At 44.4% G+C, this 20483-nt stretch overlaps 2 protein-coding genes across 2 annotated transcripts; one reads left to right on the top strand and one right to left on the bottom strand.

The window, feature by feature from the left end:
* The first annotated feature begins 2903 nt into the window (after nt 1-2903).
* Nucleotides 2904-8876, top strand: LOC142883960 (cadherin-related family member 5-like). The gene is made up of 13 exons (XM_076019305.1): nt 2904-2986; nt 3187-3276; nt 3400-3507; nt 3662-3847; nt 4161-4251; nt 4331-4428; nt 4532-4729; nt 4934-5044; nt 5159-5225; nt 6317-6418; nt 6824-6961; nt 7653-7819; nt 8246-8876. The coding sequence occupies exons 2-13, from the start codon at nt 3205-3207 to the stop codon at nt 8717-8719; spliced, it is 1812 nt and encodes a 603-aa protein (XP_075875420.1). The 5' UTR covers nt 2904-2986; nt 3187-3204; the 3' UTR covers nt 8720-8876.
* Nucleotides 8877-10103: 1227 nt separating this feature from the next.
* On the bottom strand, nt 10104-20455 carry LOC142883969 (GRAM domain-containing protein 4-like). The gene is made up of 19 exons (XM_076019321.1): nt 20184-20455; nt 18457-18688; nt 18168-18273; nt 17113-17233; nt 16924-17012; nt 16701-16833; nt 16581-16606; nt 16288-16379; nt 15985-16076; nt 15749-15797; nt 15586-15657; nt 15449-15492; nt 15201-15310; nt 14759-14913; nt 13551-13698; nt 13259-13346; nt 12644-12734; nt 12322-12390; nt 10104-11549 (listed from the first exon to the last, which is right to left on the bottom strand). Exons 2-19 carry the CDS (start codon nt 18640-18642, stop codon nt 11442-11444), a joined length of 1779 nt encoding a protein of 592 aa, XP_075875436.1. The 5' UTR covers nt 18643-18688; nt 20184-20455; the 3' UTR covers nt 10104-11441.
* Nucleotides 20456-20483: the final 28 nt, after the last annotated feature.

Here is a 20483-nt window from a genome sequence, read left to right as displayed (position 1 = left end):
GAATAAAGTCTTTCATATTTTAACGATTGTGAATTAAATTATTTAATGCATGAAACCAATTAAAAGTAAAAAAATAAAAATATTTAAATCAATTTTGTATTGAGTTAATTATAAATCCAATAAAATCTTGTATGTATTCAAATATAAACATCAGACCTGCTTGCAGGAGTCTGCTGGAGGCAATCCCAGCTGCTGCAGGTTAAAGGCAGGATCATCGTAGGGCAACGTGGACGATGTAGAGTTCCCAGTTGGCCTCACATGCATGTTTCTGGGAGGAAGCCCCTACGCAGACACAGGGAGAACACGCAGACTCCACACTGTATCGAACCGACAACCTTCTCTCTGTGAAGTAGGCAGCACTGACCACTGCACCACCGTGTCAAGCCAAATATTAACAGTTTGATTCTCTGCGGAGAAAAGACAGAATATAGATCCTTCTTAGTGTCTCCTGGGGTGAAATGGCTGCTTCTCCTAAGGGCATTGGCAGGGTTTCTAAAAAAAACCTTCCATCTGGTGTGAAGCACCGATTCAACATATACTATTAATACTGTAATAATAAGTATTTTCTCTTTGCAAACACACTTGTATGAGCGACAAATTGCATTTATATAAATAAAATTAAAAAAAACTAGCTATGAAAACAGATTCAGATACAGAATTGAAACCTGAGGCCTGGTGATAAGAACGCCTATAAAGACATATGGCTCATTGGGAAATGCTTAAACCTATAGCTTGGAATACTTAGACGCCGATATTTAAAAAATAATCTAAAGAAAAAATAACAAACAAAAATCAAAAAGACGAATGAAAAGAATGTGAATGATTTGTTTGCGACCAGACGTATGTGACAAAGTTTTATGATGGGGGGGGAAAGTCCAGCGCAGCCATAAAGTGAAGCAGATAAGCAGAAGGAGACGACGGGCGACGGCAGTTCAGACGGGACGGACGCAGACATGGACGTCACCGTGACCAGTGCCTTCTGCTTTTTGCTCCTGATTTTACCCCAAATTTCTCTCCAGCAGAGTGAGTACATGAAAAGCGGCCGTGTGTTTTGTACGACTGTTGTCACTTTGTAGAAAATAATCAGGCCGATAGGACTGAAACACCCAGTGAGTCATATTCAGACCCGCTGTGGCGACCGCCGAAATATATATATAAAAAAAAACAACCAACAACTTTAAAGTGAAAATTGAAGAGACCTAGCTGGAGTTGGTGAGACAGGAAGTGGCTTGCAAAGTGTGTGTGTGTGTGGTTGGAGGGGTGGAGGGTGGGGGTGGGGGGCAACAGGCCAAAGGTCGATAAGCAACGACATGTTATGCCTCACTGTCCATTTGCCTTTTTCTATTCCAGGTAAAGAATCTAGAATTATGTCATGCGTGTATGTCCATATCATGAATCACACATATTGTGTCTGTGATGACACAATATGTGTTGTCACTGTTTTCCTCCTCCTATAAGTCCCTCTTGTGCAGTGAGTGTCGCTGAATTGAGGCTCCCACAGATATTTCTGGCAAACCTTGTGGGTCACCTGTGTATTTTCAGCTCATTACCTATAGTACTGACCATCTTTATGGTCAGTGGCGGGGAAACTAATGACGTGGTTACGAGATAACATGTCTATGGCAACAAGTCCACAACAAATGTAATAGCTTTGAAAGGCTAACAGTGTAACATGTAAAGGGATCTGAATGGGAAATTGATCCAGTGTTTGTGGTTCTTGTTTACACAAAAAAACTCTTGTGAGCAGGCAGCCGTACTGCGTTAGCACTTATCTCCATTCCCATTGCCGCACACAATCGATTGAATCAATTTTGATTTCATTTGATTTTGACATGAGCAAAACCGCAGCGCTCTTCCAGCATGGCAAGTGTTAAACTGAGCTGTTAAAAAAAAAAAAAAAATCCAGATATTTTAATGGAAGCGCTGACACAGCGCACTGGGAAGATCATAATCCAAGTCAAACATTAATCAAGAAGCCGTCCCACCATTGGTTCTTCTTCTTCTTCTTCTTCTTCTTCTTCTTCTTCTTCTTCTTCTTCTTCTGCTTTTTCCCATACACTGAATCTACTATTTTCGGCACTGCATTGTTCTCTATATTGTGTTCTGTGCTGTACCTTATCTGAATAAGTTTTTCTACACTGATCATACTGTGCTGAGCCCAATCTGAATGTTTATTTATGTGTATACATGTGTAAACATATATATATATATATATATGTATATACATATATGAATATATATGTATATACATACATACATACATACATGTGTAATGCATATATGTTAACAGCTGAATTGTTTCCCAACAGTTTGCACTCTACCAACCCGAGTGGACATTCCCGAAAACAACGAGGTGGGGGCTATTGTGGCAGAGATACCCTTGGGAACAGGTGTCACGCTGGAGTTGAAGACAAACCCCGACAATTCTTTCACACTTGAGGAAAACAAGCTTAAAGCTGAAGTGGTGTTTGACTATGAGGTACCGCAAATCACATTAACTGCCACAGATGGGATTCATCGGCCATGTGTGATTAAAGATTCTGGACTTGTGATGTAAACGTGGCAATTGAGCGAGAACAACCTTTTACTCTCTACTTTTACAGACATGGGAACCTTTCAGCATTGGAATTACCTGCACTTCACCTGACGGCTCAAGTGTATATCCTCTTTATCTATTCTTTTTTTATTTTTTTGTCAGAAGCTTTATGTAGGATCTTGACAAGTAAGAAATTGCTCTGGTAACAAATGTGGTCTAGTGTCTAGTGGAGTTGACTCTGAGTTTTTAAAATTGCATATTGTTAAGAGACACTGGACTTTAGAGAGATTGTGAAGGTTCTAATTTCATTATAAAGTAAGTGATTAATAAGAGATTTCAAGCTTTCCATTTTCTTTCCACCAGAATCACGAGATTGCTATTATTGTGGTTGACGTGAATGACAACGCTCCCTTCTTTGAGAAGAGTCTCTACGAGGTTAAGATCAATGAGGTAAGACTGATAAAATGGGTGTTTGCAGTGAACACTGTAGAAACACTTTAATCTCCACATTAATATTAATACAGGTCACAGTTTGTAAAAGTTTAAGAACCCCTGCATTATTTGAATGGCCTCCTGGAGATTTGGTCTACACAGCAATTATGTTATTACAAACTGTGTATTCATCATACTGACTGAATCTTTTGTCTTAGCTGTCTCCCCCAAACACAATGGTGGGTACCTTCGCTGCTGATGATCGTGATGCAAATACGAAACTCTACTACGCACTGACGCCTGAATCTGTAAGACCGGTTCCTTTTGTCACAGTATATTTCGTATTCCAGATGTTTGTGTTACCTAGTAATAGTAATAACAATTAAAAAAACAGCCAATAGCCAATATTCTTTTCTGACTGATTTCTGCAGGAAGGGTTCTCACTGGAGCCGTTTGGTATCAGAGATGTAAGAATTGTCACTACGAAGTCTTTCGATTACGACAAAGACAAATTCTTCCTACTGCGCTTGTACGTCCAGGTGAGTTAACTGCTGATTTGAACAGTGATTTCAGTCAAGTGAAGCGTCCGAGTCTTTGGAGCCCAGGCACAAACAAACAAACAACAACACAGATCGTCTGTGAAACAATTTGAAGGCACTGTAATCGGATCCTGACCGGCTCCGCTTATTTCAGGACACACCGCTAGAAAGCACCGTCTCCCCTTCATTTAATAACTTCACCGACATCAACGTGACCATCGCAGACATAGACAACAGACCGCCATGTTTCGAGCCCTGCAAAAAGATTGAGATTTCAGGGACTACTGTATACGTGAGCGAACGGAGCTACACCGGCAGCGTCTACTTAAAGGAACAACAGGTGCGTGAGTACATTTTAAAGTCGTTATGCCTGAACATTGTGAAGCAGAAGAGCCTCAAGGCAAACTTGGACAAAAATGAATAAAGGAATGAATTAATAATTAATTATGATTATTATTATTATGATTATGATTATGATTATGATTATTATTAGTAGTAGTACTAGTAGTCACAGCATGGTGAATATCCACCGAAAGAGGTCGGGTACAGCAATGCATGATGAATATGTTTAGGATGTCACAAAAAAAAAACCTAAAGTAAAGTTAAAATAAAATTTCACAACACTCTAAGACCCACTGCCATTTTCTTTGCAGACGGGAGCATTGACGCTGAAACCAAACCAAATCTTGGCCGAAGACGGTGACTCTGGATTAAATGAGAAGATAGTTTACTCGATACTGAGCGGTAAGCAGCTCTGGCAGTCATTAACAAGCGTGGATATTTAATTCTGGCAGGTGAGCACCTCGATGTGTCTGTGTTGTAGGAAATGACGCCGGGGTGTTTAAGATTGACAGTTCCACAGGGAGCATCACCATGCTGAAACCCGTCACCACGTCGGGCACCATCACTCTGACAGTGCTGGTAAATGCAGAACGATTTCTTTTTCATTCATGATGCTGTTTCCTCTTTGCTTTTTCCTGCTTTTCTGGTTTATCTCAATCTTGTTTCCCCCCCCCCGTCACAGGCCTCTCAGGAGGTGAACGTACACCAGGTTGCCATCACCTCAGTCTCAATAGCTGTATTTGCGAGGAGTGCCCACAAACCACAGTTCCCCAGCCCTCTGTATGAAGGCATCGTCACAGAATTGGGCATGATGGCAAAGAACAAAAATGACATGGGCCAAGTTCTGCGAATCTTAGCCACAGATGCAGACTATGGCGAGGTAAGGTCCTTGCTCAAGACGTTTTGTCTCTTGTCTGTGTTCACTGATCAGTGCGAAACAACCCTGTGGTTTCATCACTTTGACATGCCATTGTTGATGTATGGCACAAAAACTATTATTTTTCCCATGTCAGATGGACATTAAAAAAATCTGCTCTGTGTTGTGAAGTTGCAGCAGTAATTTCTGTATATTTCTTTCACGAAGGATGGAAATCCGAACATAATTTACTCGGTCATCGGGAACGATGCGTTCTCCCTCAGTAACGGATATCTGTTCATGACCACCCAAGTCGCAGATGGCACCTATAATCTGGAGGTAAGATCAAACTTTGAGTAAAACAATCTGAATAATTTCTCATCATATGTACCATGCACACGATACATTTGAACCAAAATTGAATATTAAAGACTCACTTTCTGATGTCTTCAGGTGCGTGCAGTTGACAGCTCTAATGATGAATCAGCTACAACGCAGGTCTTAGTGGAAGTGAAGCCAAGTAGGTGGAAAACTCCTCCCGCAAGTTTGTCTAGCGCATAAATAACCAAAGATTTTCTCTCTCTCTCTCATTGTTGTTAGAAGCATTCAATGTGCAAAAAGTGCACACTTAAAAAACTTAAGTTAGATGTAAAAAGCCTCAACACGAGCTGCTTGTTTGAATCACACAAGGTCAAGTGTGATATTGTCCGAACTATGTGAGTGGAAACCAGGGCTGGACTGGGACAAATAATTGGGTTAGACCGACCCCCCATAATTAGAGGAGCACAACTGACTAATAATTTATGTGTGTTTCAGCCATGGTTATAACCAAATATAACTTTTTGCCATTAGGCTTATTAGAGATTTACAGTTAATCATTAATTTAGCAGTTTATCTATGAAATGACCATTGTGGAAAGAAAATAATCAAATTTACTTACCACACAGTTCCCTCTCCTTAGGTATATTTTTGGTTCAGGCATAATGTATCGACATCTGAGAGTTTAGCGTCTACTTTTAATTCCACCACTTTCGTCTGCTCTTTGTAGATCAATCATCTCCGATATGTATTTTCTGAATTTCCCTGATTCAGCAGCTCAATTCAAATTTGTCAGGTTAAAAAGGTGCTCAATCCTTTAAAAATCCACAACATGCAAGTTGTATCAGGCTAAGAACAGGGGCTCCTACAATGCTTCTACTCCAAACTAGTGGGAGAGGGGATCGTGCAGGGAATTGGTGGGGGCCACTTTCATTTTATATCCTGATTGGTTCAGTCTACCATCTATATTGAAGATGGACCAATGGGCTGCTCCTGTCTAAATTGCGGGCTGATGATCCAACGGCATCGGCCCCTGAGGACTCTTGGCCCACCGGGTCAATGCCCGGTATGCCAGATTACCAGTCCAGTCCTGGCGGAACCAAGAAGCCAACCGAGCATGGCGTTGCGAAGAGCTTACCATGACGAGACTCAAGTCTCGATGGCATGACCACAAGAAGGGATCATCTCTTGTCCTCCAAACTCCTGTTGAGAACCTCTGCAGATGCAGGGAACCTAATGTCAGTGAAGGGGAATAAAGTCAAATAGGACATAAAAGTGTGCTCTTCCACTCAGGTCCCACTGTGCCCCCGAGCACATCCACCCCTGGCAGCGCGACCCCAGAAGTTACCCCATCCACAGCCGTCTCCAGCCTGTCCCCTGGAACCACAATTTCAGGTGCCACCCCAACCGCGTCCCAAACCCCCCCGGGTACCGGGCCCACAGAAAGCACTTCCATTCCCAGTGTGTCCACCCCTGTCGAAACCACCACAGGTGTAACCTCAGGAAATGTCACACCTTCAGGCAATTCTAGCGTGTCCACCCCTGTTGAAACCACCACAGGTGTAACCTCAGGAAATGTCACACCTTCAGGCAATTCCAGCGTGTCCACCCCTGTCGAAACCACCACAGGTGTAACCCCAGGAAATACCACACCTTCAGGCAATTCCAGCGTGTCCACCCCTGTCGAAACCACCACAGGTGTAACCCCAGGAAATACCACACCTTCAGGCAATACTAGCGCGTCCACTCCCGTCCAAACCACCATCACAGGTGTAACCACAGGAAATATCACACCTTCAGGCAATTCCAGCGTGGACAGCGCTGGCACCACCGCTGACGGAACGGCTACCTCCTCTGACTCCAGTGCAGTTTCAACACCTTTCCCCAATACCACCGGTGATGGCGCTGTCTCAACAGCCAACACACAGCTTCCCACAGGTTTTTGTCTCTCTGAGTGGTTTTCAAGTTGTGTGTTACATTTTTCCTGTGAGTAGGAGTAGGAACAACTATGAATATTGGTGTCAGCAAAGAAGACATGAGGTCACTTCAAAGCTGAAGTTGCATTTCATTCTAGATGCCATGGTGTTGACCTGGTTGTGCTCTCACCTTAATTTTCTGGTAGAAATGTTTACTTAACATTTGCTTTACTTAACAAATGCACACTTATAATTAAAAATGGCTCATCAAAGCAGACATGGTTCTTGTATGTCCATTAAAGGACGGAAAAGTAATTTTTAAGGCTCATTGTTAGACTGAAATTCGAGCCACAAAAAGGAAACAGCATTACAAAGAGCGAGTGGTCAGACATCTATAAGCCTGCCACCAGAACTCCATAGCAATAGCAGAAACCTTAGCTTAGTCAATCCAACTTTTGTGCAAGAGTCAGAGTTGAATATTTAACACTTTAAAACAAGCTGAATGAAAATTAAGAAGTTAGCAATAGCCTCAGCAATGTAATTTATACAATGTAGGTGAACTGACAGAGTTCTTGGGAGCAGTTTCTGAAGATTTTCTGCAGTTTAGTACAAAACCAGAATATTTCTTTAAAAAGTATACGGGAAAAAAATCTTTCACGAAAAAGATCACCCAGGCATCTGTTTGTTGTGATTTTTTGTGTGTGTTTCAGGAGAGACGACATCAGGTGGCTTTGACTACAGGGACATGGCAGCTCTCGGTGCAACCCTGGGCGTCCTGCTCGTTCTCGCCCTGGTGATAATGGGGATTCTTTTCTTCCGCCTTCGGAGGGAGAACAAGGACTGGAAAAAGATACACGAGAGCAACGTATTTCGAAGCTCTGTAAGTTACAATTTAAAGATTTTTGTGCAAGATTAAGGACTAGCGCTCACAGTTGAGATACTACCAATCCAAGGTCATTCCAAGACTTGAGACTTTCCTGACTCAGTTTATTGTAAATTGTTGAAATCTGATATTTGCTATTTGTTATTTAAATGTTGGAGAAAGGGACTGATCCATTAACGAAAAACTCCTTTTGATTTTCATAATTACACAGCTTTTGTATTTGGTCGCCAGCTACAAAAAAATCTTCATACGGAGCCAACTTGACTGTGGGTTTGACCAAACTTTAGATTCACTGAGGCTTTGTCCTATCGGCCACTCTTGAATGAGTTTAGTCTGTGCTGTTGTTGTTGTTACCTAGAAGTAAGCCATGCAGTCGCCAATACCCAAAACTGTTTTGTTTTTTTGCGTGTCACCCATCCACAGCTGGGTCAGAAGTCGGGCGGTGCAAAGGAGGGCATTCAGTACACCAACAAAGCCTTCGACAACGATGAGGACAACGACAGCAGAGGCTCTGGCAGTCCCGTCAAAGGGGTGGTGTTGTCCACCCTCGCCGACGCCAATGACTACTCCAAGTACGAGTCCATCGTGGAGCCTAAGCTGGCGCCGCAGGGCGACGACAGCAGCCAGTCGGGCTCGGAGAAGGAGGTGAAGCCCATCCTGACCAAGGGGAGGCGCGTGGAAGAGGGGTACAAGTCCGTGTGGTTCAAGGAGGACATCGACCCCGACGCCAAGGAGGAGGTGGTCATCATCCCGGACAGCCGAGAGAACGGCAGCGACGAGGACGAAGACTCGTCCAGCGACAAGGAGAGCAGGGACGAGAGCCCTCGGAGGAGAAGAGTTTTGTTCAGTGACTTTGGGGACGCGAAGGACGGGGAAGTGCTGAGTATCGATTTATAAACTCCGACGATTAACCTGCGATCTCTTTGCACTTGGCTCGTTTTTCGACGCGTAGATAGCTGGACGGAACGATAAATACTTCATTGAGCTTTGAGGAGAGATTGGCGAATTGTTGGCACGTGAACCGTGACGCTGAGCAAACCCAGAAGATAGACCTCGGTCATCGAAAATGTCGTCCACATCCTTTGTTTTTCTTTTTGTAATGTTTTCGTGCGCACTGCGTAGTTTCCGCTGCCACTAGCAGAGCGAGTCAAATGCTAAATCTATTGTCACTGAAGTCGGACAATGTTTAAAACTAATTGTTATTCAAAATCAAAGTGGTGTAACGGGAGGGTTTGATGGGTGGAAATGGGACGAAAAACAGCAGGATGGAGACAGCAGACGTTTAGGCAGAACTTTGCTGAAGCTCTCCGTCAACTCAAACACACACATACGTTGAGTTTTCCGTCTGATTTGAGTTCGGTATCGCCTAGTGTAGGTCTGAGAATGCAACAGAATAATGCTAGAGCATTATGACTCTCCATACCTGAGCGTCCCTTTTCCGTCAGTGCGTCTCGGTGACGCTGCCAGCGGTGGCGAGTACCGCTGTTCCCGCCAGCGACCATAAAAAACAAAACCCAACCCTGCCTGACGTTAGTGAAGATCGTATAACATTATGATGGAAGGCAAACTCTGACCTTGCAGTAAACATGACACAACAGTCAGCAGTCGCTCCCACGGTTGCGGCTTCCTTGGAGGACTCCGCTCCTCCCCTTGACTGTCAGCTGTTCACAATCTGATCAATCGGGCGTGAAAATAAGTCAACGTTGTGAGAAAAAAAAAAAAAAAATATATATATATATATATATATATATATATATAGAAATTCTAACATTTAACATATAAATGACCCACAAAAAGTAGTTAAAGGGCAATTTATCTGAAGATCAATTATGATAAGATTATTTTAAGATCAATGTGTGGAACGTTTTAGTCAGAAGGAACACTGTCATCTTCATGATCCTGTTTAAAACAATGATGTAAATAACTCTTTACATTTTACTTTGAATATTTATACAAATAAACCTTTGTACCGAGGCATAAAAGTGCACAATTTATTCCTTTCAATTTTGTGTATATAAACTGGTGATCTATCTGGAGTGTAACCCCGCCCTCAACCCCAAGACAGCTGGGACGACCCAGATTGCGGGAAAAGCAGTGAATGGAAACCAATGGGTGGATTTTTTTTTTTTAATGTATATTTTAAAGTCAAACCATCAAAATACGACAGCGCATCATTTTGGCAATCGATGTAACCAATGTCATGTTGCTGTAAATAAGAAGTCGTCTCCGATTACAGGCATGAGTTTTTACGGTCAGCCTGCAGAAAAGTGACACAGAAGACTGTAAGTGTTCAACTTTTACTTTAATAAAAAAAGGTGAATTACATTTAAAACAGAAATCATTTCATTTAAAAAAAAAATGCTGCCAGTTTGAACAACAACACCCACCAACATTTATAAAACTGATCAATCTGAAAACACGGATATACGTATATACAGCGACAGTAATGTCAACAGTACAAGAGCAAAAAGCAATAAAGGAGAAAAATAATCTGCGGAGAAAAAAATCTTGAATAAAGATGCCATTAGTAAAACAAGTGTGTTAGTTGATTGCATAATTTTGAAAAAAAAAAAGAAGAAAGTAACTACTTAAAAGTACTCAGCTGTACTTACTTAGGTGACAAACTCAACTCTGAAACATTTCAGAGAACTAACGGACCTCCAGAGGTTTGTCATGGAAGAGGGAGTTGTCTGTAACATTATCGCTGCGGTTCCTACGCAACTGGCTTGCAAATGAACCTTTCGATGCAAAGAAACTCTGGAAGTGCATTAAACAACTCCGAATGAGGCAACGCGGTACTGACGAGTGACGACGATATTAAAAAAAAAAAAAAAAATCTTTACATTCGAAAAAAACAAACAAACCACAAGACACCGGTGACTATTACTGATCGAGTCGCTGTGACTCACAGGAGACATTTTGTGCTCTTACATACATTCCGCTACAGTGATGAGCTAACAAGCTGGTAAATTCAACAGTCACGGCGTCAGCCCTCACGACTATCCTGCAAACACTGATACATATTTTAAAGTACACATGTTCATCTGCAAAATCAAGTCCGAACAAAACGCAAAAATGTATTCGTAACACCAAGACAGACGGCTGAACTCTGCAGCATCGCAGGTGTGAGAGAATCCGTGGTCAAAAATATCAGCACCAATAGTCTCTCAAACCATGCGGGGGGGGGGGAGACAAACAAACCTGTAACGTATTTAACATGGTGTACCGCTTGGGAAGCAACCTTAAGAGGAAAAGAGCTACAAGCCGTCACATGACCAACAAGATGCTGAGCAACATGTGACTTCCTGCAGTCAGGTGTACTCACAAAACAGAAAATGTGACGTAAACAGTCTATGTTTATGATGGAAGAGTCCGACGTATGATCCATTTACAGCACTGAACACGTACCTCTGCCCTGTCTGAGTTTGTTTTTTTTTAGTTTTCAACCTTTGTTATTTGCTAAAACTGGCCGTTAAGAGAGAATCCTCAGGGCGAATTGCAGCCGTTACCCTGTGGAATCGCCGCTAGTTAAAATGAAAAAGTCTCGACAATGAAATGTCTTTCAGTTTTGAAGAGTGTGTTTTTCCGACCGCGTTGGCCAGTCCCGGCGAAGGCGTCACTATGTCTCCGCGCTGGTGAGCGTCTCCTCGCCGTGGATCTTGTTGTACTGTGTGGTGATGGCGTCGAAGGCCTCGTCTCTGTGGATCATCGCGCCAAACACCATCGGCTGCAAAGGCGAAAAAAAAAAAAAAAAAAACGTTGGGGAACGCAGTAAAGGAGCCTCTCCTGAAGGTGCTCGATAAAGTTCATTTGATTGAGATCCCTTCGCACATAACCCCGGGTTGTATAAGAGTTTTTATGGCCAATTCCAGTCTTATCTGGACTTGGCACAGAGTGCTGAGATGATTATTGTTCTCTTCTGCCACAGCAGCACTAAAAGATCAAATGATCGCAAACAGGGAGGCTGGAGTACTCGAGTGCGTTCCTTGACGAAATATCCGTGAAGATTCTCAGCCGCGTTATACTAGCGATGAATACCAGCGACTCACAATACAACGTTGCTTTGGTTACAACCGTACCGGTATTTGCCGCTCGAGGGCACTTGCGTTCTGTATGTGTGTGTGTTTGTGTGCATGTTGCCGAAGAAATAAAGAAGCAAAACTGATGTACGCAGGAAGGCTCCATGGATGCATTATAAGAACTGGATACTAGATTAGCTATATGGCGGCAGGCCGATTTTCCCACTGGCCACTCCAGTTACTGCGGCAAACAAAAATCCCATGGCCCCAAAAAGCATTTTTCCCATAGACCACAATACAAAAATAAACGCTTTCAAAACGGCTGACAGGAGGACTGTGACCTGAAACGCAAATTGTTTAGAAAAATAAAATAAAAAAATAAATAAAAAAGGCTAGAAAATCACCAAAAAAGAGTTTATTGCTAACTGAAACTGAACTTAGTTCCGGCTCCGCCCCCCCCCGCCCCCCCAGATTGCTCACCTTCTGCGTCGAAGGCGTCGCGATCGAGATGCCCATCCCTGATCCTGGCAGCACAGAGAGGACTTTGTACTGCGGAGATGAGAACAACCGGTCTCCAGATGCACTTCAGTGGTATAAACCTTATATTGTTGTTTTTTCTGGAAACATCAGACTTTAAAGATCAACTGCACTCACACTGAAGTTTCGCCGTCACATTCCACAGCGTCGTAAAAACTAAAATAATGTAATAAAAAAATATTCCTGCTACGCCCTGCGTGACTTTGCACCTCCCTGGTGCAGCGGCGCACCCTGGTGGTGACTTGGGCTCGCAGCCTCTACGCACCTTCTGGATGTCGGTGATGTCTGTGAGTTTGATGACCTTGTTTCTCTTGGAGGAGCCCGACCTGGAGCTGGAGCTCTCAAAACACAGGTGGCTGCGGAATACAAACATTTTAAAAAGGGATGTAATATGAAACCTTTCAGAACATTTTTTTTTTTTCTTCAAATAGTGTCAAGAAGGAACCGACTCTTGGCAAACTAAAGAATTCTTAATGTTCTAGGTCAGGGGTGGGGTAACTTTTTGACTGGTTGGGGCCACAATGGGTTCTAAAAATTTGACTGAGGGGTTGGAGCAGGAGAAGATGGATGGAGGGTTTTGGTGACCCACCTCATAGGAGAAAAAAAAAAAAGAAAACATGTGTTTTTAATGTCTATTGAACATGAACAAAAGCAACGTTACAACAGAATTTGTCTTTGAAGTCCAGCAAAATTTAGCTTTTTATTGAAATGACTCTTAAAACACAAAAATTGATGAAATGCAGCCATTTTATTACTTACTTACAATTAATATAATTTCTATCAGTTTTGGTGGGCCAGATTAAAAAGCTAATCGGGCCGCATATGGCCCGTTAAGTGTTCTAGAGCAAAGACTCTTGACGTGAACAGACAGAAAACTCACTTCTCTGTGATGTAGAGGACTCCGTTGCGGATGTAGTCCGTCGGTGTCTTCCGGTCTCGGTTGATGAGGCAGCAGCGCCAGCCGTTCTCTGGCATGACAAAGAACACAACAACAACAACAACAACAACAAGAAAACTGTCAGACAAGAAGCTTCTATCACCTGCTGCAGCTGAAGTTGAGTCATTCATCTGGGAAGTTTGTGTGTTTTGTCGGCAACAGTTGAAATGCGACCCCTCAAAAAAATATCATCAACGTTGAGGAATTAACGCCTGGATTGCAATTCCTCGCTCACCTGTCAGGGGGCGCTCGCTCTCAGGAAGGTTGAAGACCTCGTGGAAAGCTCCTCTCTTGGTGCTGTGGTAGCGGCCGCCGTCCTCGTCCCGGCCGACACCCGCAGGAGCGGCAGCGCCGACGGTTCCTCGACCCACTGACGCAGGGACCTGAGCGGGGACGACGGAGAGGCCGCTGGGTAAAACACTCCATCAGCCAATCACAGTCGAGAACGAACAGCTCGGCGTCGAGGGAGGAAAGAGAAGCGCTCACCTGTCCTGGCGTGTTCTGAACAACAGTTTTCTCTAAACTATTTTTTGCCATACGTGTTCTAACCGGAAAGTAAAGTTGAGGCCGAGCACAATACTGGAGTTCTTCTAATGTCCACAGGGGGGCGCCAGAGGAGACGGAGTCTAAAGGAGTCTCTAGCGACTAACTATCTTTTCTCAGTGTGACAGCAGCCGACTGCTCCAACTGCAGAGATGATTCTACACATCCAGAAATAGTGTTTAATCTACCGACTAGTCAACAATGAGACGCACACACATTCGCATCCTACCTGTTCACACTCAGACGGCTGAGAGAGGGAGAAAAAAAAAACACACAACTGAAACCAGCCGGACCAGTGACCTACTGGGGCCGAGACTCTGATCCGATCCCAGCTGAGATTTCCTCCGCTGGATCATGATTTGGTGATGTTAAAGGTGCAGTTTGTAAAATTTGGCTTGATTTATGATTTTTATATTGGTAAAAGCTTAACACACTGCCCATAAACATATTAATAAACATTTATATCGCAGTACAATAAAAGCAATTTGGTTTTACTACCATTATAATGTTTCTCATAGAGCAATAAGGGTCTTGCTCCTAGTTAACTGCTATCTTGCGGCACCATTTATTAAGGAAGCCAGCCTGACAGTGGCCTAAATACAAAACACGCTGTCAGACGGTCTTCCTTAGAATTTTTACGCACTGGACCGTCAAACTTTTGCAATTATAAATATTGTAATTTGAAATTGCATGAAAAAAAACTGTATCATAACTGGAGGTTTCTGCTAATAAAATAGAATAAGGGAGAAATTAAGTCCTCGACACACACAGGGACCGGCTCACATTAGACCGGTGCTTTGTGTGTGTGTATGTGTGTTGTGTGTCTTTGTGAGTGTTTATATGTATGTGTGTGTCTGGATGCGTTACAACGCTGCAACGCTGCAGAGATTTTGAACCGACCCGTCTGCTCAGCAGGGTGTTGCTGCGCTCCTTCAGCTGCAGGTCGGTGGGCAAATTGGTCCAGATGACGTAGGGCGTGTCAAAGCGCTGCCTCAGCTTGGGGCAGCTCTTGAAGATGAAGTCGATGATGAAGAACTTGATGCCTGCGTACACGGCTGAGCAAAGGCAGAGCAAAGGCAAAGTGTCGACTTCTGCACTCAAGTATCAGTTTCAAGTGGAACAATGCAGCAGGCTGGAAGAACCTGGGATGAGTTCTGTTGTGATTTTTTTTTCCAGTACTGCTACTCTTACTGACACTTAATTTTGATAAGATGCTAAAAAAGCAATTACTGGAGTTTTTTTTTTGCTAAAAAAAATTTGGAAAAACAGTTAACACTTGAAATAAGTAGCAAAACAAAGGCATTAAGTAAAAACATTGCAGCATAATGCATAAAATAAGTACCTATGATGAATCCCAGCAGCTTGTAGGGCAGCAGGCAGGAGGAGATGAAGGCCACCAGGAGACCAATGTACAGCTTCTGAGTCAACTCTGGCTGTACCCACATAAACAGACTGCAAACACACACACACAAGCACACACACAGCATTTAATGGACATCATGGACAATAAGCTTCTTCTGCCCAGGTATAAAATAAATAAATAAATAAATGAATAATAAATAAATAAATAAAAAATGCGGGAAAACTCACTTCTTGATTTTCTCCAGGATGTTCGCCATCCTCCCAAACAGATTCTGTTGAGACCGACACGAGCACACGGCCGTTGTGAAACGTTTCTCTCTGCAGTGACCATGTCAGTCTGCCGAGCGTCTGCCTTTCTGCCTCACCTGAGCTTTCTGAGCGACGTCCAGAACCAGCTGGAACTTCTCTGACACGGTCAGGTCCTCCTTCGGCGGCTCCTGAGGAACAGACACAGACGGCGATACTTTAACCGACCTGCACGCCGTCAACGCCTGGCATCAAAGGCTCAGGACCGAGGACGTCACTCACCACGGGCTCCGAGATTTCGGGCACGATGCTCCACTGAATCTTCCAGCCCCTGGCAGCAGTGCATCATGGGAGAAACAAATCGATTCATCTAATCGCAGCGGTTACGGTCAGAATTGTCTCATAAGTTTTTTAAAAAAATACAAAATAAAAGCTCTTTGTTCAAGTGCGCGAAAAGGAAGTCACCGTCCGTGCGATTTGGCTGACTGAGTGGGTGGGGGCTGGTGGGGTGAACTGACCTGGCGATGAGGTAATTGAGGGACAGGCGGAGGAGGGCGAGGAACAGGAACATGGGGATGACCCAGCCGTGCCACGCTGCGTACATGTAGAACTGCCGAGCAAAAAAACTTCAATGTCAACTACTAAGTGCACGAAAACAAGGAATCGTTCATAGAAACCGAGGAAAAGCTGGAAGTTCAGGCTCATAACAGCAGACAGTTAGAAAATAAATGGACCTGGACATGTTACTAGGGAGAATAATATGAACAGTTCTCAGCGACTGATTGGTTGCTCTGATCAGGACGAGTGGACCGCGGACTCACGATAAAAGCGATGGCTGATGTGTAGCCAGAGTACCAGCTGGATAAGGCAGAAAGGTTTCTCATGAAGTTGGTCACAGGTCGGAATCCTCGCTCTGGGAAACATGGAAAAAATAGACCAATCTCAGTTAAAAAAAAAAAAAAAAAAAAATACAGATATATATTTTAAGTATTGCACAGAAAAATAAGATTCCAACTATTTTTTAATGATTACTCATAGTGAATTTTCAAGTCAATATTGATAATGACGCAAATCAGTACGAATTCACTGCATCCAGAGAGACGGAAACACTCACTGAGCCGTCTCATGTTCTCAGTCAACCTGTGGATCACAAAGCACAGGCGTTTCTCGAGGTTCACGTTGACGTAAAACACGAGGTGGTGTGTTAACGTTGGGCAGATTTCCCCCTCCTCACCTTTTGCCGCTGAGCGGCTCGTCCGCCTCCACCGTCTGCTCCTCCGGCTGGAAGCGGAAGTCCTCGATGTAAACGCCGAAGTGGTCGTAGAAGAGCTTGAGGAAGCTGTCGGCCAGCGTGTCCTTCTGTTTGTCTGAGTGGAGGAGAAAACACGATGCACGGGTCACATCCAGGACGTCTGTGTTGAGGCTGCATCGACGGGGCATCAGTTTGGGCTCCTCACCTTTGCTGCTGCTGGCTGCAGGTGGCTGAGGAGGCTGAGGAGGCTGAGGGGGTGGGATTTTGGGGCTCTGGGAGGGCGAGTCTTCCAGGCTGCGAGGTCAGGGGGGGGCGACAGGTGCGGGCGGAGTTAAGCACGCGCTGGCCGGAGAGAATGAATGGAGTGGGGAAGGATCGTTTGAAGGAAGCCCACCTGGCTCGCAGGATGTCGTTGATCTTCTGCTCCAGCTCGCCGCACCTGCTGCGCTCCTTCTCCAGCTCCTGTCGCAGCGACTCGGCGTTGTTCTCCTCCTTCAGTTTCCGCAGCTCCTCCTCTGAAAGAAAGAACGAGGGTCGTGGTCACGTGACCAGGTGTTCAGAGTTCGGCGTGAGCTTTTACACCGTAGGTGTCAAACTCTGGCGCGGGCCAAATTAAGCTTTGTTAAATGTAGCCCACAAGGCAATGCAAAAAAAAGATTTTGCATGTGTGCAATATTACGTTATTTCATTGTATAATAAAATAATTATTGTATTGTATTATTGTATAATAAAGTAATTATTATGTAATAAGTGTATTATTACTTATTACACTTATTAGATAATGTAATAAGTGTGATAAGTAAGTCATAAGTGTTGCATATTCAGGTTGAAGCAAAACTTAAAGCAAATATTGTTAGGGGTCCATATAAAAAGGTTCAATGTTATATCTGGAGGAAGATTTTTTCAATAAATATGGCCAGCGACTTTGTCCAAGTTTTAAATTTTGGCCCCACTGTGTGTTAGGGTTAGGATTAGGGTTAGTTTGACACCGCTGGTTTACGCTCTCACATTGAAAACTGTGAATGACTCGTTTCATTCCAAGATGCAAAGGTGAACAAAGTGTCGAATGTATGCCTGTGTGTGTCAGATTCGGTCAGTGCGGCTATTATTAGCGGTGCGTGTGTTACATAAAGCAGATTGGTGCATGTTGATTGATTAATTGATTACTCAGCAAGACGATCACTGGGACTAAACATGCAGCGCTGGGTTGTGGCTGAGTGCTATAGCTGTGCAGCCATTATGCACCCTTGAGTTTCAGCGTTCCACAACAAACTAATCTCATCACACGCGCCAGAGCCTCCACCAGGCCGCCACATCTAGTGGTGCGCCGTGGTATTACTGATACTGAGGGTCTCCTTTCTCCACGGCCGATAAGGTTTTTCACTGAGTTTCAATGGAGTTTCAGCAACAACTTGCTCTGTTTTCCTGCGAGCGGGACAATATACTCACGTAGAAAGTGTTTCTCTAGCAAGGCGATTTCTAGGTGACCTTTGATCTCGCTGAGATCTGACCTGCTGTCATCTTGGAGAGACGCAGAAAAGGATCCAGGACCAGCCTGAGAAGGACAGTTTACAGTGTTACTGGTGTTTGTACAAGAATGTAATAACTAATTTCCATTTGTTAACAAAAAAAACAACAACTACTAAATAATTGACTTTATAACAGAGTTGATGTTCAGGAACCGCCATCAGGAAGTGAAGCTCCTGAACGCAGTTGACTCAAATTCCTGCTTGCCTACCTGAGCGTCGCTCTGCTGCTCTCCATCCATCTCCCTCAGCTCCTCCAAGTCTCGGACTGAGCCTCGAGGTTTGATGAGACTTTCCTCTGTGCATTCTGTGTCGGACGTGTTGGGCGACTCGGCCAGATCCAAGAACTCGTCCCGTTTCTGGCCCCGGAACCGGATCCTGTCCAGATGCTTCCTCATGGTGGGCACCACTTTCTAATCGCAACTCTCTACCTAAGCATGGTGACTGTACATAGTGAGGGGAAGGTGTGTGTGTGTGGGGGGGTGGGGAGGTTGGGGAGGGTGGGTGGGGGGGTGGAGAGTGATGTGATGTTTTCAGAGCTCATATCAACAATGTCGGTGGAACAGTTTAATGAAGTGAAGACGCCTCATTGAAGGATCTCAAAACTATTGCAAAGATTGACAAAAAGTCTCATTTATTGTCATAATCTTATTTATCTTTTTGGGTATGTTGTTCAGTTAAATGCAAAAAAGTATTTCTTTCAACCAGAGACACACAGATACGTAACTTGATACGTACTGGACCATACTAAAGTGTTTATCCACTGCAGTTCCTGTGAGCCTGACAGCCATGAAACAGATCCACAGAAGCTAAAGCTAGCTAACCTGCTTTGGAAACGAGAGACAATCCACTCCGCTGCTCTGCTAACATTTCTGAGACCGAGCTCTGCACTCCGGGGCAACTCCCCAAAATCCCTCACGCTAACTGCCAATCAGAAGAGGACCGAATGGGACCTTGCCATGCTGTTTGTTCAGGAACTGTTATAGCTCACTTTTACCCCCTTGGCTGCGGTTCATTCTCCCCTCTCCACACTCACACTGGGAGCACAGCATTTGTCAAAAGATAGCGTGTGGTCCCACAGTGCAAACACTGACAGTGCGGAGTTCACAGCTCGACACCAGCCTTGGCAAACAGGTGCGACAGGCAGACTGCAACTGGTTATAAAGTGTGGGAGAGAGCCAAATATGGCGAGAAAGAGAGCCCTACTTCTTTCCTTCCTGCTGAGGAAAGACAACACCAAGCCCTATCAAGCAATCAGTCAAATCAAACAATACATCAGAGTGTTTTCTGTCCAAGTTTGCACTATAGTTGGTGCAAAAACCAAATGCAGGATTATTGACCAGAATGAGTGGCCATCACACTGATAGACCTTCCACCAATCAGGGGAGCCTGGGGAATCTGTACCAAGAGGCTATGGGATATTTTTGAACCACTCTGAGCCAATCTGACCGGTCTGACTCCTTCTGCCGGTGACATTATGACTGACTGGGTGTCCGTCTGCACAACACTGACACGGTGTCGGACTTGTGGACTCGGTCATGAATATTCTCAGTTCCATGAGGAACACGGCTGAAAGATGCAATATCCTGTGTGTGTGTGTGTGTGTGTGTGTGTGTGTGTGTGTGTGTGTGTATTTGCAGCTATAACTAACAAACGCCTGATTAAATTGAGTTCTAACTGACACGGCTAATGCATTTAAAAAATAAAACCCATTACCACAGACATACATGGACACACTGACATCACAGACTGATACAAAAATACCGACTGTCTGCCTGTTAGACCTGGGTGTTACTGTCAAGACCGGCTTCGGTTTGCCTTCCTTGACCGGATGACAGCCGGCCGACCGACCGAGCAGCGGCAAGCTGCTGCCGCTCTTCCAGTCCCGGAGCAGGGGGGGACGGAAGGACGGGAGCCACTGGCAGCGGGTGGGACTCACCTGGAGAACCGAGGCAGCGAGCGGAGACCGTGGGAAGGAGACGACAAAGGAAGAGTTTCCTCCCCACCGCGCCTTGAATGCGGAGCAAACTTTCTCCTCTTTCTTTCTTTCTTTTACCGAAAGACCACCCCGGACCGGAAACCAGCTGCAACCTGTTCAAAGGGGGCTTTCCCCCGAGCGGCCTCAGACTGTTCTCCCCTCCGCCACGGGCAGATTTTCTTTCCCCTCCCACCCCAGTCTTTAGATAGTAAAGCCGCCGTGCAGCTCTACCTGCCTGGTACGATAATCACCACTGTGGGC

Source organism: Nelusetta ayraudi, unplaced genomic scaffold (assembly GCF_046127955.1).
Source record: "Nelusetta ayraudi isolate G7.1 ecotype Tasmania unplaced genomic scaffold, CSIRO-AGI_Nayr_v1 ptg000009l, whole genome shotgun sequence".
In the NCBI taxonomy this organism is placed as follows: domain Eukaryota; kingdom Metazoa; phylum Chordata; class Actinopteri; order Tetraodontiformes; family Monacanthidae; genus Nelusetta; species Nelusetta ayraudi.
Note: the sequence above shows the minus strand (reverse complement) of the source record. Positions and strands in the feature narration are given on the sequence as shown.

Coding starts and splice junctions, on each gene's coding strand:
- LOC142883960 (XM_076019305.1), top strand. CDS start 3,205: ATGGTGGGTACCTTCGCTGCTGATGATCGTGATGCAAATACGAAACTC. Junction 6,419..6,823: donor CCCTGGAACCACAATTTCAG/GTGCCACCCCAA, acceptor TCACACCTTCAG/GCAATTCCAGCGTGGACAGC. Junction 7,820..8,245: donor GCAACGTATTTCGAAGCTCT/GTAAGTTACAAT, acceptor ACCCATCCACAG/CTGGGTCAGAAGTCGGGCGG.
- LOC142883969 (XM_076019321.1), bottom strand. CDS start 18,642: ATGAGGAAGCATCTGGACAGGATCCGGTTCCGGGGCCAGAAACGGGAC. Junction 15,798..15,984: donor CTCAATTACCTCATCGCCAG/GTCAGTTCACCC, acceptor CACTGCTGCCAG/GGGCTGGAAGATTCAGTGGA. Junction 15,311..15,448: donor ATCCTGGAGAAAATCAAGAA/GTGAGTTTTCCC, acceptor GTGTGTTTGCAG/TCTGTTTATGTGGGTACAGC.